Source organism: Stigmatopora argus, chromosome 4, assembly GCF_051989625.1.
Source record: "Stigmatopora argus isolate UIUO_Sarg chromosome 4, RoL_Sarg_1.0, whole genome shotgun sequence".
NCBI classification, from domain to species: Eukaryota; Metazoa; Chordata; class Actinopteri; order Syngnathiformes; family Syngnathidae; genus Stigmatopora; species Stigmatopora argus.
Window position 1 is genome coordinate 4903609 of NC_135390.1, and position 20237 is coordinate 4923845.

The window sequence follows — 20237 nt, forward strand, 5'->3', positions numbered from 1 at the left end:
TATTCAAACCAGGTAATCTGAGGAAAAACGAATATCTACATCAAGGGGGATATGCAGAAATTATCAAACAGGCATAGATTTCACTGTACTCATAACCGGCCAGATATAAGTAACTAGGGAGGGATAACAAACACACTTAGGAATGGAAGTACAGTCAATTCCAATGTAAATATTTAGGCAATTTAAAATGAAATATAAGTAATACTAGATACTCAAACAAATGAAGACAGAGGACAAGCAAAAAAACCATAATGATTTCTTTTTATTTTTCGGCGATGTAGAGGTGGGGGTAATTGCAATATAAATATAGATGATTCCTACCTCAAGAGTGATTCCCTCTTGTTCCAGGCCCAATACATCTCTTGATTTCACTTTCTGAGGGCTGTAGTAGCTACTCTCTGCCTGAGATTCTGTCACCTGAACATTATAGAGAAACCATTGTCAAAATATATTTTTTTACAACAATAAGCAGGCTTGACTATGCTCTTAAGTGCAAATGAATATTAGTTTTGCTTATTTATTATCTGTACCTATTATCTTCACAAGGGTCACGGAGAATCGCCAACTGACTTTGGTTAGAGGCGGGTACACCATGATTTGGTTGCCAGACAATCAAGCCATGCTATAGCCCCCCCTCAAAAATACCCTAAAGTCGTATAAAATAGGGATTATTCTGCAAAGCATTTACTCTATGTGAAATCTGAACAGGGAAATGATGTGAGATGTCAAAGCTGCCTGACAAAAAGTGCAACAACACTTTAGAATTTGACCTGTGTAACAAGTGTGGGTGTAAAGTAGGCCTCTGTCCATTGAACTTTAGCACAGGAAGCAGATGCAGAGAAAGAAGCAGCTGTGCCTTATTATCCTTACTGATGGAGCCGATTTGCACATACTGGCTTCGTCTCCCTCTTTCAATTAATCACATTAGGACTACCCTGCAAATTCCTGGGTGCAAATTTATAGAAAGAGTTGAAATACCTCAATTAAGACATATTTGACTGTCTGATAACAGTGAGCACAGAATCATTTGGAGAAAAAAACACAGAACATGAGTTACTTGCGAAGCGATTCATTAAAATGTAAAATACAAAGAGAAAAAAATCTCTTTCTACTGCACCTCTATGGCATTTTAAGTTTTTTTTTCAAAATTTAGTCTCCGGGGCTTCGTTAAAGACCAGATTGTTGAAATGCTCATCCAATAAAAAAAAAAAATACACACAGATTAAATAATCCATTTTTCCCTTGCAAGTATCCCATCTTGGGAACCAAACGCTAAATGAGAACAAGAACAAACGAAAGTTTGGCAAGCAAGTTGAGGTGAAAGGGGGAAAGCTAAATCGTGTCTGTAAAAGTAATTTATGTGCACAGCCAATTTCTTTGACCAAATAAAGCTAGAGAGCTTTCATTGTTAAAAATATAACCAAAAAAACATTTTTTTAGCTGTATGCAACTATTCTATAAAACCTGTAATTATTTATTATTACAATTAATTAAATAATACAGGAATGGACCAACTTAAAGAGCACCGTTCTTTGTCTTTACTGAGAAAACACACAAGCACATAGTAAGTAGTAATATGATCTGAGAGCTTGAACCTTTGGGTTAACAGAGATGAATTCCAACTATTTTGACTTAACTGGATGGATTAAAGTTTGGGATCTGTTTCTGAACAGTCATCATTCCACAGAGAATGTTTAAAACATTAAAGAGACCCGAGACGGCAGTTAGCGGTTTCCCTACCCTCGCCTGCACCGCACACATAGACGAAGGGGATTTCAACTTCCTGGGGACCAAGCTGTTCTTAAGACTTGCACTAAAAATGACCATAGACTCTAGGTGTGGGTGCACAAATGGAATGACTAGACAAACAATCTGTGCTGAAGCGGAGGGGATGCCACACCAAAATGACTAAAATCATTCCATTCACCATGACAGTGTTATATCATCTTTTACTGTGGTAAAATAAATAAATACAGCATATCTAATCAGTTCATAAAAAACTAATCAAAACAATTTGTAAATTTATTTTTGCAATTTTCTGTAACTGTAAAAAAATGTAATGTCTCTAAATAAATTTACTATGATAACCAATTTTAATTGTGTGGATCAAGTGTTTTCACTTCCTGTGCAGTAAAAGATTCGGTTTACACGATACTGCTTCATGAAAGTAGTTTTCCAGCATTCTCTGAATGATTGATGTGCTCAAAAGAATGACATTTTGTATCTGCTTACAAAGCTCCAAGGTGTAAGCAAGACATTTAAGCTATTTGTAAGCATTTGGAATGCAGTAAAATGTACTGAACCACCCAATGGTGAAGTGGTTCATTCTTCCGTCTGATTTCAGTGCGGGCTGTCTGGGCTTGATACCCACTTGGCAGTGGTGTGACTGCGAGCGTGAGTGGCTGTCCATTTTCATTGTGCCCTGCGATTGGCTGGCAATCAATTCTGGGTCTCCACCACCTGCTGCCAGGGGTTGGCTGCAACCCCAAGGACCGTTGTTGGGATAAGTGGTATGGCAAATGAATGAAGTGGATTGGGATAATTTTTTGATGCAGTATTAGTTTAAATTACTAATATAGACAATTGTAACCACTTTTAAGGTAAGGTCAATTATTTGTGAGAATAGCAGAGGCAAAAGTTTACATAGGATCCTTCTCAGATCAAATGGCCGTCAGTGACGTGTATTCATTGCCCACAGAATGCGAACAGAATGGCTGCATCATAAAATTTCTGGTCTTTGATTTGCCATATCAAAATGGAGATGCTTCTGCAGTTAAATTGAGCTTAAATTCAATTCTAGATCATGTGATGTTTTTATGTGGTTTATACATGAATAAAAATACGTAAAGGGGACTGTAATTTCGAAAAATTAAATTCTTCTTTTGATGGGGCGCAACAAAAAATCATTGAGAAGCACTGGTCAAGATTCATTTTGAAGTTCTTAGTCTCGACTCTCTAAAGCAGGGGTCGGGAACCTTTTTGACAGAGAGAGCCATAAACAATTCCTATTTTCTAATGTTATTTTTTGAGAGCCATTCTCAGAATTGAAAAGTAAAAATACATGAAAATGTGTGATTTATTTTTTGGTCATTTCACCACTTTTGAAGTACAAAAAGTCTCCAAATTCTCTTGACAACATTGTTATGCTGCTAATAAAACAGTATCAATGATATCATGCATGCAGAAGAGTAATAAAAACAAAATTATGATTAAAGTGGTGGTAGAGGTAGTGTCAACGCCATAGTGACGCTCTATTAGTGCGTTCGGGACTCAGCTTTCTCACCAGTGATTTACCTATTTTACCTCACAGGTTAGTGGAGAGCCATATGCACCCATGGAAAGAGCCACATATGGCTCCCGAGCCATAGGTTCCCTACCCCTGCTCTAAAGTCTTGGTCTTGTCTCACTATTGAACTGGCAGAAAGGCCAGACACTGGTTTTTCATCGTGACCAATAAAGACAAACATTGATCTGCTGTTTTGCAATGTCATTCATTCACTAAGCAGGAGGTATATTGAACAAATACTCTCAAATAATGGGTTAGTAAACATCTACCACCATAGTACATTTTTCAGTTTGTCTCTGTCACTGTCCTAAAGGTCATGATCTTCTCTTAGTCAAATCTTGCAGTCAAACTAAAACACAGGTAACAATCTCCATTGCCAACTAAAGTAAGTACACCAGTAAAAATAACGAAAATGGGCCCAATACTCTCCTTTGTCATGTAAAGGTCTCAGGTGTGAATAGGGAGTACGTATGTGCAGTAAATTTTACTCCGACACCCTCATATCGGTCAATGGAAGTTTTATTCGGCAAAGCACTCAGAAACTGATCTGCAGTACCTTAGCCAAGACCATACCGGGGTTTAACAGGATTATTTTCACAAAAGAAACCTGGCCAGAACCGAGCAAAGAGCTTGTGTGCACGTGCTCAGCTCCGTAACCAGAGGTTAACTGGAAAACAGACATGCTGTAAAGGTTGAAAAAGTAGCCAGTCAGTGCTAAAACCAAACGCTGCAGACTGCTTAAATTGGGTCTGCATGACTGTTTTACCAGAGGGAAGCTTCTCGATGCACATGAACATGCACACATGAAAAATTACCTACACTACTGACTTTGTGGTAAAACACAATAAAATTGCAAAACTGCAGTTCACACTGAAATAATCTGGTCAATTTCATATTGACTTGATTTGTTTGGAGAAGATACAATATCAACGGGGTAACATTTAATCAACATTCACAAAACTACATGTATATTGCCAGCTTGACAACAGATACAGTAATTTACCTTAAATGTAACAGAAGCCTTGGTGCAGTAGAAGGCTATTGAAACAATAGGATCTTTGGGTGTGTGATGTTGGGGGTTGTTTGGTACACCATCTGCCTCACTTTGCTGGTAGAGACCGTCCTCATCCTCCTCCGAGCTCACGATGGCTGGAACAAAGGACCAGGCCCAAGAAACCCAGCCCTGATTATTGTCTGAAGGAAGGCCTGATTCCATGTAGAAGTCTTGATTGGAGTACTGGCTTGGACCTTGGTTCTCTATGTCAATATCCATTCCTAAAACAACAATAAAGATACATAACAAGATCAGCACATAAAAATTACACTGTAGAGTGTTATGCAGACAACTTAGTGGGCTATGCAACACTGTACTTTATCTCAAATATTAGTAAGAAAATAAGTGCATAGCAAATACCATTGTGGGAAAAAAAAATCAAGATAAAAAGTGCGTCAGATATTGCCAGGAAAAAATTATGTATCATTAATCATCTCCATGATTTTGGACCATTAAAAAACAAATGAAGACATAAGAAACTAGCAGTATTATTGCTTCTAAGTCATCATCTTTTCATTTCATTGTATTATAAAGCACACTGTCAATCAATGGCCTATTTTAAAATTTGCTTCCTGTACAAGGTGCACAAGATTACACAATGGAATAGAAGTATTGGTGGTGGTGGTGATGGTGGTTGTAGGCGGTGGTAGTGGTAGTTGTAGTGGTTGTAGGCGGTGGTAGTGGTAGTTGTAGTAGTTGTAGGCGGTGGTAGTGGTAGTTGTAGTGGTTGTAGGCAGAAGTAGTGGTAGTAGTGCAGGGGTGGCCAACTCCGGTCCTTGAGAGCCGCTATCCGGTCTGTTTTCCATATCTCCCTCCAACAAAATACCTGAATCAAATAATCGGGATTGGTATCAAGCTTCTGGACAGCTTGCTGATGAGTTGATCATTTGATTCTGGTGTGGTAGAGGACGGAGGTATGGAAAACAGACCGGACAGTGGCTCTCGAGGACCGGAGTTGGCCACCTCTGTGGTAGTGGTAGTGGTTAGAGTTGTGTTATACATCAACTAGATGGAGCTGTGCTGAAGGGAATTTCATACAATGATTAACCAATATTGATCCATATATAAGGCTCATCAGATTAACTGAGGCACTGCCGGCTTTTGTGAAAAAGTCTTTAGGTTTGCCTTATAGTGCGGAAAATACAGTACTAATAATTGTATTCATGTGCGTTACAAAGATGGCAAAACATAAATATGACATGCAGTATTTAAATGCAGATTGTTCTATACTGATATACGAGACCTTAAAAATCAACAAAAAAAACTGTTGCCAAATAGATTGGAAAATATTTTTATTGGAATTGCAGCCAACGTATTAGCGTCATCATTTAAAATACAGTTTACAGTGTTTCTCCTCAGTTCCCCAGTGTGACATGTTTTTAAAGGTTTTGCTCTGACATTTAAAAAGCAGTCTGACTTACTTAGTATGAGAAGATACAGGTGCCAGTATAAAGCCATATGAGAACCTGTATATTCTTGTTATGCATTTATAAACCAATTTAGAGTGTCCAATCAGCCTACCATGCATGTTTTTTGGAATGTGGCAGGAAACCAGAGTACCCGGAGGAAACCCACGCAGGCCCGGGAAGAACATGCAAACTCCACACAGATGAACATGAACTGGATTTGAACCCAGGATATGTTTGTCTTAAATGCCTTTAAGGCAACACATGCAGGAGGTATCTAAATTAGCCTACTGTCAAAATGACTAAGTTGGCTACAAATAAATCATGAGTATTCGTGATTAAATGTTGATTTTCCCTGCAGTGCATTCTGTAGAGAGCGACACACCATGTGAGTGCTTTGTACGAAGCCGCCTCAAGTTTAACTTCATTAAAATATTAATGAATTATATTTCTTTGCTTTGATATTAAAGAAATCAGATTTTTAAATGTCGTTTTTGGGAGGGGATTCAACAACAAAATGAAAGGAACGTGCATAATGTGCCCTTTCACCTGAACGGTTGCTTGCCTCTTTATCTCCTGGATTGCAACAAATCTTACAGCAGTAGTGTAGTTTAGAAATCTATATGTTTGCGCTCCTATAATTTGTCCAGAAGTAATGCAATCACACTTTTTCACTCTTTTCCAAACTGGGTACAAATATAGCCTGCCTAAGAAGGAAATATATCTTTCCACAGTACTCTTTTTATTATATGACAACTTCTTGCAACAAAGCAATCATTCAAGCAATCCTTCTATATTGGCGAAGAATATAAATGATTCGGTCCAAGAAATGTTGAATCTTCAGTTTCATCAGTTAATTTTCTGTTTTCCTCTTGGAATTCATGGCCCATTACACAGTTGCCAGTTTGTTTACAACAGCAACCTGCCTAGCATGCCACCCTGCTGATAGAAACGTGTGTCTCAGGCTATGACGCAAATCTTTTTTGACAGAAATGTTAAAATTTAATTTTTATTCAACACATTCGTACACCATTGGAAAATGTTAAGAATGTTTGTGTCGTGGTTCTCCTTGTACAGAAGCCATGTCAAGGTATTACTGTGTGTATATATATATATATATATATATATATATATATATATATACACACATATATACACACAGTAATACCTTGACATACGAGTGCCCCGACATACTAGCAATTTGAGATACGAGTAAAATTCCGACCAAATATTTACCTTGAGATACGAGACAAATTTTGAGATACGAGAATTTGAGACAGCCAGTTGGTCAGGCCGCGAGAGGTTGCTTTATGATTTGACCACACTGTCTCTCTCGCCGCATCTCCCTCGTGCAAAGATCTCTACAAGCACTGGGCGCAGCGTATCTTTTTTTTTTGCATTAGTCAGTGCAGAATTAAGGGAAACACAATGGATCCAAAGCAAGCCGGTGCAATGAAGGGTAATGCGAAGAAAAAGAGTATGATGACAATCAATATCAAGCACGAAATAATCGAAAAACATGAGTAGTGTCCGTGTGACTGAGCTGGCTCGCCAATATGTATGGAGAAGCAGGAAGTTCGCCGAACGTCGCGGTTTAATACATTAACCTATTTGCCTTGGTTAGTGTACAAGATGGTTTAAATTTAGTGCAACGTAAGATTAAAACTATTTTTTAAGTGTATAGCAGGGGTGGCCAAATCCGGTCCTCGAGAGCCCCTATCCAGTCTGTTTTCCATATCTCCCTCCTCTACCACACCTGAATCAAATGATCAACTCATCAGCAAGCTGTCCAGAAGCTTGATACCGATCCAGATTATTTGATTCAGGTGTGTTGGTGGAGGGAGATGAGGAAAATAGACCGGATAGGGGCTCTTGAGGACCAGACTTGGCCACTCCTGGTGTATAGGAAATTTGGCCGCCCCTGATGTATAGGAATCTAAATTCATTTAAGTTACATTTAAAGTTTATGTTATGTTACAAGCGCACCCGTCAAGTGACTCTCTCTCTCGCTCTTTCTCCCCATCCACGAACTCTCCGTTGTATAAAATAATGCCTCATTTTATTATTAAACATTATAACCACTAGTTATTTGTTACTCTGTTAGTAGATGGTGAATTACAACCAATAAAAATGTTTTACCATTTTAATATCCGTTTTTGTGGTGTTTTTTTTTCAGAGGATGGGAACGAATTAATTAGTATTTAGTTCATTTAGATGGGAAACAGTGATTTGAGATACGAGTAAGTCGACATACAAGCTCAGTCCCAGAACGCATTAAGCTTGTATCTTAAGGTACCACTGTATATTACTCCCCTCCATTTTGCATTTTGAAGCATTTTGAAAAAGCTCACAGAGCCACTAGGGCAGTGTTAAAGAGCAAAATGTGGCTCCAGATCCTAAGGTAGCCACACCCTGCCCTAAACATATCGGTGTGCTTTGCAGAGTTTCAGATTCACACCACTTTCATTCACAGAAGGTAGTTGCTTTCAGGCAAGTGGCGACAAGGCTTACAAATTAGGAAATTGAGGTGAACTTCTTGCCCATGGACACTTCAATAGTCAGGGGGAGCCTTTGAAATCAGAATCGCCTTCATCTCAGTACGTAAGAAACGTGGATGACATTTTCCCTGGTAAATAGAACCACTATCAGAAGCAACAAGCCATTACAGTATAACATACATTCAATTAGCCCATAACACTATCTACAGATATCCATTCAATAGATACCATTACTGCAAAGGTAATGAAAAATGACAAGTAATACAGAGTCATCCAACAATAAACAGTAACCAGTAGTACAGTAACTGTGACAGTATAACAGTTGTTAAAATTCTGAAGTGCTAACACAATATAAGTGACAAGTAGAATGATAATGCAGAGTCCTTGAGCATTCAAAGTGTCGCAGTAGTGTGTGGGTTGTGTCTTCCGTGCATGACACAAACACACGACAAAAATATGAATTTTTTGAAGCACAGGTTTACAAGTCAAGATGTAGCCCACTGAAACATTATCTTCGCCTGATTCAACTAAACTGCAATCAAATGAAGATGCAAACGTTTTAACAGTTGTTGCTGTAGAAGTAAAAAGTACAGATACATGAGTGCATCTGCTTCTCAATGGGGCTCAATGGGTAAAGTGCAAAGAATAATAATGGATCGAAAACAAACAGAAAATCTTAAACAGGACCGGAACACACCGTTTTAAGAATCGAACCACAGAAACAACTAATAATGAGCCTCTTGTTATATGAATAGACTGGTGTGCCACAAGATAATAAAGTAAATGCAATGCGAATGGGAATATCAAAGACATGATAGACTCAAAAACAAGTACGTAGTATGTATAAAAAAACAATTGGCAATTCTCATTCACAAAACCAATATGATGAATCATTTCAGCGAACCTGGAAGGATAAAGCAATCAGCTTTAACATATTAATAGTTTTTGTTAAATGCAATATCCCAGTGACAAGTTTAAACTTCCTACACAACACTGGATCATTATTCTCTTATACAGCCCTTTCAACTCATGTCTATTTCCATAAAGATGGAGAAGGAGGAAGCTGATGTCAATACAAAAGAATGTGTAATCCCATTCCATGAAGCGTCATGTCCTTTGCGGGAAAACAATACTGTCCACGAAGTCACTACTCAAGAATCCTGGAGGCTAAGGGGGTGAAATTATGACATATTTTAATTAAAATTTTCACTATGTGAACTGGCAGTTGAAAAGTCTAATGTCATAGGTTATTATCTCCTTCTCTCTTCAGTGTTCCCAACCAATTGGGTCTATTTTTCCCTCTCTGTGGTAGCCTTTGAGGTGTCACCTCAACATGTTAAGCTGTTCTGCTTCATGTCACAAACTGACCAACTCTACAGTTTAATTATGAGACAATCAAAATAAAAGTGCAATTGGAAATGAAATGATCAAAACCCAGCTCTTTAAGCAGACTTTGAAGAATTAATCCAAAGAAGTGAGTGGAAAAATTCCCAGAAAGATATGGGGCTGATTTACTGCATCTTTAGCAATAAAATGACCAGAAATTCCCACATTAGTTCAGCCTAAGCTCTAGAGGCTGAATCTAAAATAAGTACAATCATAAGCATATCAATGACCAAAGTAGGGCTCCTGGGGCAGCATTTAACACCTGTCACATGGTTCCTCAGCTTAAATAACAAGTGGCTATGCAAGTGGGCGACCAGCTGAATGACATTGAGACAGACCTAAGAGGACAAATGAAAGAAAGGCTGTGCCCTCTAAGACCAGCAGATGTCCCTCCATGTTTATGCAAGGGAACGGTGGACTGACAAACTGACACTTTATCAAGTTTTAACTGTGCCAACTCCCGTGTCTTATCAGTTCTGCATATGGATTAGTTGTCATTCGCATTGTCCTGCATATTTAATTATCATACTCAAAGGCAACAACGCACAACCAAGTGAAGAATCCACAACTCCAAATAATACTTCATGCAAAAGTGTATTATTCATAACCTGGCCAAATTTTTCTTGAACCTGGAAAAGATTTTATAGGAACAGCTTGAGGAAAAAGTATTTTTACACATCTAAAACATCCTGGTAACTTAATATAAAACAAATACATGTACATATTGAGAACATTCGATAGGACTACATTGAGAGAGTTTGAAACATTTTAGACAAAACATACTTTTCTTTAATGTGCAGTATATCAAGAACTGTATATACTATGAAGTATGTACTCTATCAATTGAGATAAAAATGATTTTGAAAAATTAAATGTGGAAAACTATAATACGGATATTTGCTACATTTGTTATCTTCTAATAAATTTGCTTTGGAAAATATGGTAAGGTCTTTACAAGTATTCCCCCTACATATGTGTCCCATATGATGTGTGAGACAGCCTGATAAACTGTGGCTTCTAACCAATATGTGTGATAGTCTGGTCCATTCAAAGAGCTCTGAGAAATGTGATGAAAAGTTCTCCTTCAAAGCAAATTCTGACTGCAAGCACACAAGCAAAAAATATGCATGAGACAATGGACTAACCACAGCTCTTTCCACACATAGCATGTAGAGGCGGCACTTCATGTCAAATGCAGACAGTACATGCACCCAGACACATGCTAGGTGTTCATACGCATGCACATGCAAGTAATAATTACGTGCAAACACACACAATCACAGACAACAAGCTTAACAGGTTTTCTACAGGCACATTTAATATAATTAGAATATTGTAAAAATAAAATAATAACAATAACATAAATAATAAAGAGCGGCACGCTAGTAAGTGTTTAGTAACTCAACGCCTTACAGTTCTCAGATTGAGATTTCAATACTCAGTAGACTCTGATCTTCCTGTGTGGAGTGTGTATGTTCTCTCCGTGCCTAGGTGGATTTTCTCCAACTTCTCTGGGTTTCCTCCCCACATCTCAAAAACGTGCATGGTAGGCTGGTTGAACACTCTAAATTGCCCCTAGGTATGAGTGTGCGTGTGAATGGTTGTTCGTCTCAATGTGACTGGCACCTGCCACTTACTGCCCCCAGTTGTCTAGTATGGGCTTCAGCATCCCCGTGAGCATTGTGAACATAAGCCGAATGGAAAATGAATTAATTAATGAATAATGATAAATTCAATAATGTCAGACAAAACAGGAAATGAAACTTATTTTAAAAGAGATTGATTTAATTGACTAAAATATATCAAGCTTTTACTGTAATTTCAACGATTATTGATTAGATAATGGGGAGTCGGATAGTGAGGTGGCGTGATTCAGTGGTAGTCGTTCCCCAACCCAAAAGTGTTTCCGCCCAGGAGAACTCGTCTAAGTATCCTTGAACAAGATATTGAACCCCACATTGCTCCCGATGGTGTGTCATCAGGGAGTGAATGACGATAGAGTTTTTAAAGTGCTTTGAGGCCCATAAAGGCGCTCCAATTACCAAAATGAAAACCTAAAAATTCAGTCTCAAAGAAAAATTTAATGTGGGGTATCATGAAAAATCAGCTTTATTGAGCTTTTAAACATGTTATATGATTATTCCCTCCTCTAAAAAACACATCAAGACTGGTTTACTTTACCACATACATATGTTTGAGATATTGTTTAATATCTCCAATCTGCCAGTGGGAGCTGCGGAAACTCTCACTCTTGTATCCTCCTATATAGCACCTCTGCAATTCTTTTGTGCAGTACGTACTGTTCAGTAACCCCCTATGTGACAGCTCAGCTAACCCTGTGAAGACTTAAGTACACGCTGACAACAATTTTAAGCAAAAACACAAAAGTGGCGTTTTGCTGTTACAGTAATACCTCGACATACGAGTGCCCCGACATATGAGGAATTTGAGATGCGAGTAAAATTCCGAGCAAATGTTTGCCTTGAGATATGAGTAAAATTCCGAGCAAATGTTTCCCTTGAGATACGAGTAAAATTCCGAGCAAATGTTTGCCTTGAGATAAGAGCATTCGAGACAGCCGCAAGAGGCTGCTTATGATTTCAGCGCACTGTCTTTCTCGCCAAATCTCCCTCGTGCAAAGATCTCTACGAGCACTGGGCTGTGTTTTTTTGCACAGTGCAGAATTAAGGGAAACACAATGGATCCAAAGCAAGCCGGTGCAATGAAGGGTAGTGCGAAGAAAAGGCATATAATGACAATCGATATTAAGCACAAAATAATCGAAAAACATGAGTATTGTCCGCATGAATGAGCTAGCTTGCCAATCAATACGTATGCCTCGAAAGCCGCAGTGGAATACATTAACCTCTTAGCCTTAGTTATTGCACAAGAACGTTTAAATTTAGTGTAACGTAAGATTAAAACTTTTTTAAGTGTGTATGGGAATCTAAGTTCATTAAAGTTAAATTTCAAGTTTGTTACGTTACGAGCGCATCCGTCAAGTCGCTCTCTCTCTCCCATCAGCGAACTCACCGTTGTATTGAATAATGCCTCATTTTATTATTAAACATCATAACCACTAGTTATTTGTTACTCTGTTAGTAGATGGTGAATTACAACCAAGAAAAATATGTTTTTCCATTGTAATATCCAGTTTTTTGTTTTTGTTTTTTCAGAGGGTGGGGACGAATTAATTTGTTTTTAGTTCATTTCTATATGAAACGTTGATTTGAGATACGAGTAAATCGACATACCAGCTCAGTCCCAGGACGCATTAAGCTCATATCTCAAGGTACCACTGTATATTACTCTCCTTCATTTTGCATTTTGAAACATTTTGAAAAAGCTCCCAGAGCCACTAGGGCAGTGTTAAAGAGCCGCATGTGGCTCCAGATCCTAAGGTAACCAAACCCTGGCCTAAACATATCGGTGTGCTTTGCAGAGGCTCAGATTCACACCACTTTCATTCACAGAAGGCAGTTGCTTTCAGGCAAGTGCCGACAAGGCTTACAAATCCCACTATTGTTTTCCGGTGAGGGCTGCCTCATGCTGTAGAGGTTCAATCGCCTGACTTCGGTGCGGGCAGGCACGGGCTCGATTCCCACTGGTGGCAGTATGGCCGTTTGTCTCTCTGTGTGCCCCACGACTGACTGGCGACCAGTCTAAAGTGTACACTAATCCCACGATTATCACGTATTCGCGAATTATCCACCTCAATATTTTTTTCCGCTATTAATTAAAAAAAAAAAAAAAAAATCATAAAAAATGTGAAAAGCCATGCTGAAACTCGTAAGCGGAAGCCACTCTTGCTACTAGGACTCAGCACTAAAGAAAAAAAAAACTTAAATAGGGGTGATCTTACGTCGCAATTTTTTGATTAGCGTGGCCCTGTCTGGTCTACATTAACCGCGATACTTGAGGGATTACTGTAGTCTGCCTTTCGCCCAAAGAAAGCTAGGTTAGGCTCCAGCAACCCCTGCAACCCTTTTGAGGATTGGCAGTATGGAAGATGAATGAATGAATGAATGTTTTGCAGTTACTGATGTCATCAGTATCTCCATCCCTTTCAGTGGCAAATATATTCATGTATTATCACTACCTACTGTTCTAGAGTTAGATGACAACAAAAACGCCCTTTTGCATCGATAACTGTTTAGAAAGCGACGAAAGGGTGTAGCATTGTCAAGATTTTACCTAAGTTGAGTTTGATACATACTACATACATACTTTGAATACATATTAATGAACATATACATGTTCATGTTAATGAAAATATATATGTAAATATGTAACATTAGAGAGAAAATCCACACAGACATGAGAATTTTGAAATTCTCGCATTTTCAGGCCACTAACACGCCGTCACCATGTAATCGAGAGGGCTCTCTGGAAAGGTTTTTGTGTTTTCACCCGTTACTGTTGTCGAATAAATGAGAGCGCAATGCAGTTGTTGTTTTTTAATCGAATCATTTTCAAAACGTCAACAAGGAAATTTATATTTAGATGCAAGGAAAGGCGTCCGCCTGTTACACATTTAACTGACAACACAAATTGTACGAAATTGTCAAACAATATTGTTGGAAACAATCATGCTCCCAAAAAGTTCTGAAATGCTTTTGCAAGGCATTTTACAGAGCACTGCTTTCCAATCAAAATCTCATTATTTTGCCAGCCGATAAAGAGTTTGTCACTAAAATATAATGCTATGCCAACTCTTAAGACCACTCCAACAGAAAGCACTGAGGTAAGCTGAAGTTGTTTACCTCACTTTAAAAAAAAATTACATTACCATCAGCTAGTTTACACTTTATATACAGGAGGGAGGATGTTTACTACTCAGATGCATCCTGAAACAATGTATGTGCCCACTCCTGTTCTACAGAGAAGTCACTCTCCCGGTTCGACACAGGATCGTGACCATAGCTCTGGACAATTTCTCCCATTGCCATTTCACCACAACAGGATTGTAAATCATAGCTTCCTCTAATTTACTCAAAACCAACGCTCCGAAAACTATAGTAAACCAAGTGTGTACATCTGGATGATAATGTGACGTAATGAAGGAGGCATGTCGGGGGTGTGGAGGGGATTCTGAAAGGGACGGAGGCCAATTTCTAACCATTTAACACAGTCATAATGTAAGACAATTGTCTAAACAGCTACTTATCAAAGTATGTTTTTTTAGAACATTTGTCCAATTCTCTAGAAGGTTTTGTGGAATGTTAAGAGATTTTTTGTGTGTTTTTTACTCAGTTTGACTCTGTCAAAATGACAAGGCATTTAAAAGAACAAAGCTAAAGATGATCATACAGTTTCACACAGGACTGTACATGTGCGATATCAGTAACATTGGGAAAAACCTCACAACACCAAAGAAAAGTGTCACGAGTAGTGTAAACTCTACTGGAAAAATATGATGAATGCAATTGCAAATTTATTTTATTTTACTCTTTAAATTAATGTGTTGTATGACTGGCAAAATGAATGAGCGAACAAACTTTTTTCTAGTATTAGTAGAAAGTATAATTTGCTTTCAGTGTCACTACATGTCCGTGTAAAAGACAGACAAATATGTGTTTCAAATTAAGTAAGATTTTTTTTTAAATGAGAAAAGGGTACTCCGATTTCCTGCCACATCCCAAAAGATGCAGAGTAGGCTGGTTGAACGCTAAATTGCCCCTAGGTATGAGTGCAAGTGTGAATAGCTATACGTCTCCTTTTGCCCTGTGATTGGCTTGCCACTAATTCATGATGTCCCCCGCCTGATGCCCTTAGTTTGCTGGGATAGGCTCCAGCACCCCCCACGACCCTAATGAGGATAAAGTGGTTCAGAAAATGAGATGAGATGAGTCTCCAGCATCCTCCGCGAGGATAAACAGTTCAGACAATGAAGGAATGAATGAATTGGAAAGGAAATTAAATATACTCTCACAGGACTAGAGATAATCTTTCTTTAATAAAATATTTAAACTACTTCTTCTGAAGTAACTGTTGGAGGGTTGGGGGTATAAAGAAAGACTAATGTTCATGTACTATCCAGAAATACTCCAAATCTTATCTCAGCAAACAATCAGTTTCTTTACTCTGACGACTACATCCAGCAAAACAATCTCTGGGATACTCAGGTTCCAAGAGCTGGTCCCCTCCTTTATATTTTTTGTGATAGGATACTAATTCATTCTTAGAGGCTCCAAATAGCAATAGCATGACACCAACTGTTACATCTGGCATAGAAACCAAATGACAAGCTGCGCCAACTTTAAACTCAAGTCCCTTGCCAAAAGGCAGGGAATAGGTTGCTGCGAGTAATTTAAGGAACTACAGCAAATTGTTTTGTGTTCCCTGACTCCTCTCACCATCTGATTATCAATTATTTTATCTACACACACACCCCCACCGCCACCCCCAATTTTTGCCGCATCTCTTTCGTGTAGAACAGATATCTACGAGCACTGGGCGGAGCGTTGCATTTTTTTCAGTGTTTTTTTCCGTCACTCAGTGCGAATGCCTGAGCGATCGCTAACACAAGGTATATATTACTTCTCGTTGGCTGCTCATAAGAACATCAGGGGCACTGGCTCCGCAACTCCTCGTGTAATATTTCTGGTCGCAACTCCCTCTTTGTAATGTCTCTGCGAGCACTGGGCAGAGCGTTGCATTTTTTTTCAGTGTTAGTGTAAGGTTAGATTAAACTTATTTTTGAGTGTGTCTGCATCATTATCCAAGTTCATTTATGTTATATTACGATTCACCGGTGCAAAAAGTCTCCCCCGCTCGCCCCCTACCGAGTCAAAAGATGGGACGTTGATAACGAAAGGCATTCAGTGCCAAACCAATCATGTGGATGACCTAATGTAGCTATCCCTGAGATCAGATTAAGTCACGTTATTTTGTTGGGCCCTTATTCACAAGTGTTTAAAAGGCTTCGTTGATCTAGAGTAGACACAGATCCACACCATCAAATGATTGAACCCCTCTCAAAAGGCAAAGAAAAACAAAAAACACCAATTAGGGAGGGGGACCTTGAGAAGGGACTACAGATAATGCAGATCATATACAGGCTCTAGTAGAGCACTACTGGGAAAAGGGTTAATCGCAGATTCAGTCAAAGCTCCAATCCGAAAATGGAACCCGCACAAAATTCTTAAAACAATCAAACTTATCCCTGACTCAGACTACACGACTTTTTTGGTCAATTTTGACAATCTTAGTGTCAGATTACATGATATTTTGTCATGATGTTGCAGTGTTTGTTGGAAAAGATGAGTACTACAAGACTAGACACTGCCTGATCATTGGGTACAGCTGCAAAAAGAGCAAGAGTCCAACCGCTGACATTACAAGGCGACGGGACAAGCAACTGTCAATCAGAAAATGAGGCACATTGTATTATAGCAGTGATGGTTGTCTGCTCTACTCGAATCAACACATTCACTATAAACAGGAAAGGAAAATGGGATTCATGTTTAATTATTTCTCTGTTAGGTGGAGGAATTTGTAGGTGCACACACTACCGGCATCAAACGCAAAGCAAAATATGTGTGTAAGTTGGAGAGGGCAGGCCAGAGAAAGCACACACAAGTCACATTTATAATATTGATCAATATTCATCAAGAAATACGGGGAACACATTGTGCCACACTATACAGCACATTAAGCAGAATCTCTGACACAGCAAACTTCCTGCAACATGGTCGTGAGACATCCAAGATGCCAAATCAGCAGTCGATGGATGTCAAAATGTTGGCTAAGACAGTCAATGATTTTCGGGGACGTGTCTGTTGGGTTAAAATTGGGCGAAAACCGTGTAGTCTGAGTCAGGAATAAGTCTATATATTTTAAGGATACTGTGTTCAACTAAACAGAAGACTCCTGTTGCATTTTCTGACGGTGAAACCAAAACTACAATCCCATACCTATGAGAATTACAATTTATTTTGATGAGAAAATCATCCAAGTATGATTGTGAATTATGCAGCATGGAAGGATCTGCGATTGAAGTCCGGACCATGTGTACAGACACTCCTCAACTTACGAACGCAATTGGTTCCGAGCGATTGTTCATAAGTTGAATTTGTTTGTAAGTTGATTTAGTGCTATATTTTGTATTATAATTTATGTTTAAGGCCTATATAAGTATATTGAAGGTTTATATAAGTGCATTTGTATGTTTAAGGCTTGTATAAGTAACACGCATTGGTTTGTACTGAAAAAAAAAACATTTAATAAAATGGAGAGAATATGTACAGTACTGTAGAGAGAGAGAGATTTATGTATTAGAAACTGGCCAAAAGAAGCGACCTAATGACGATTGCACAGTTTTCTTCTTTTTTTCATCATAAATGATGCAGTAGTACTGTATGGCATCATTCAATTGATTTGCAAACTTTGTGCAACGTTCAATATTTGGGTCCTGCTGCTCGATCTTTCTGTTTAGAAATGGTACTGAATGTGCAACGCTCACCACTCTCACGCGCATCAAGCTTCGTTATTATTGCCACTCGTTTCAAATGAAATGGCTTGCCTCTTCCTTCCAACTCCCTCAATAGAAGCCTTTAGCTTTTTACCAACCATATTCAATATTGGATGCATGAGATATTTAATGATACAAATGAAAAAGGTTCTTTGCACACTGGAGATACATTCACACACTTCTTCTTCGTTGCAATGCGGAAGGTAGATGCTGGGTGAGCTGAGCTCTCACAGCGCCAGGCGTCGGTATTAGCGGCGGAAAGAAGTACTACTCCGAAAAAGACGCGAAATACAAAATTGGACTTGCGAACATTTTTGGACTTAAACGCAATTTGCAGACATGTTCGTATGTACCGTTGTTCGTAAGTTGAATGTTCGTAAGTAGGGGAGCGTCTGTATTTCAATTGGCTCCAGAATTTGAAGACAGTGATTTCCTAAAAAAAATAATCAGAAACTATGAGAAGGGTCTGTGTTTGATTTACCCTTGCTTCTTAATGTGATCCTTCAATGCAGATGGAGTCCTTACAAGCTTGATGACAATGGTCTGCATTAAGTTAAACATGCTCAACTTTGTTGAAGAAGCGGGAGGATAAACTAAGGCGAAGATTAAAGTCTTCCACATTAACTATATGCAATACCATGAATAAAGCAGCTATAATGACTCTGAAATAAAGAATTGTATTTCCGTCCTTAGTGCAGGGTCACTGATGGTTAGTTAATAGTACACTCACTTGACTTAAACCCATGGAGTAGGGATATTTCAGCTCAGTGCCATTGTGACTCTAACCCAGGAAATACACCAGGAGCGGCTGTGTTGCGCTTGTATCACAACTACAAAAACTTCTCAAGCCAAAGTTCACCAGTTGCGAATGTTTGCAGCGATCAGAGGAAATCAAGTTGGCTCTCACGAGAACACGCAAATTCAGGCGCAATGTCACGATAACATGGGTTCCACAGAAACATAAAGGCAGCACATCCAGCCCAAGCATGGCAAATAGTCTGGAGATGCACAAAAACAATGTTTCCTGTAAAAAAAATACTTTAGTAATATTCTTGTTTTCTCTTTTGAGTGAAGAGTGTTTTTCTAAAAAAAAAAATTAAAAAAGAAAAGAAAAATGATCAATCTACAAGAACCGCTTTACCCTACGTCAGGGGTGTCAAACCGCTCCTCAAAGGGCCTCAGTGGGTGCAGGTTTTCATTCCAACTCAACAAGAGGATACTTTTTGCAGGTGTAATCAGTTAATTAAAGTCAGGTGCTACTTATTTTAGAAGACCCCTGATTGGTTAAAATGTCGGCACTGGATCGGTTGGAACAAAGACCAGGACCCACTACGGCCCTTGGCGTAATCGGTTTGACATCCCTGCCCTACGTCATACTATTCAACGAGATAGCACCTCCCGGTGATATCAGGTCAGCAGCTCCTGCATCTTACTCCTGATTAATTTGGCATTCGAAGGCAAAGAGCTTGTTGAATTACTCCAGGTCTTCAAAATGGATCTCCATGATGAATCAAGCAGGCTTCCATTTGCGTGATGACAGCTAGAATTGACTCCAGCACCCCTTGACACTGACTAGAACAAGCATTGTTGTTTATACTTTTCTGTACATTTTATAAGGTAATAGTTTATGAACAAGTTGGTTAAAGGTGGGTAACTGCAATCTTTCTAATATAACGAGGAGCATTTAAATCAATGTACCATTAACTCTCCCCCTCCCTGCACGTTCACTTAACCAAATTCCTCATTTTCAATGCATGTCTTTTAGCTAAAAAGGGATGAAATCAATGATAATTTGGGGACAGATAGTTTTTCTATTTAGCAATATTTAATTGAATAGATTAACACCTGAATTGGGCACACCCAACAGGTTAACTAGAAGGTGGTTAAGAAGTGAGTACTGTTTACGGCACGTCATTGTAGTGCACATTGATTATGTAAAATGTACAGTGTGATTGGTACATCATCTTTAGGAATGCAACATTACCAGTACTGGTGTCTGCATGGATCGTGAATGTCAGTACTCGGGGGGAAAAAAAATGCTCCCATAATACTTCATCAGTTTGACATAAACTTGATTTGATTTAACTATAAATTAGTAGTAGTATTAGGAGTCGTTTTGTGTTTCTGCTCAAAT

General features: G+C 38.7%; 1 protein-coding gene across 4 annotated transcripts in view; it reads right to left on the reverse strand.

The window, feature by feature from the left end:
* The window catches only part of vps13b (vacuolar protein sorting 13 homolog B), a 341198-nt gene that overhangs the window by 298281 nt on the left and 22680 nt on the right, over positions 1-20237 (reverse strand). For all 4 annotated transcript variants that reach the window (XM_077598167.1, XM_077598171.1, XM_077598169.1 and 1 more), the window contains exons 8-9: positions 4290-4561; positions 322-417 (exon numbers count right to left, since the gene is read on the reverse strand). In XM_077598167.1, coding sequence (XP_077454293.1) covers positions 322-417; positions 4290-4561 — 368 coding nt within the window. The remainder of the gene's footprint in view (positions 1-321; positions 418-4289; positions 4562-20237) is intronic.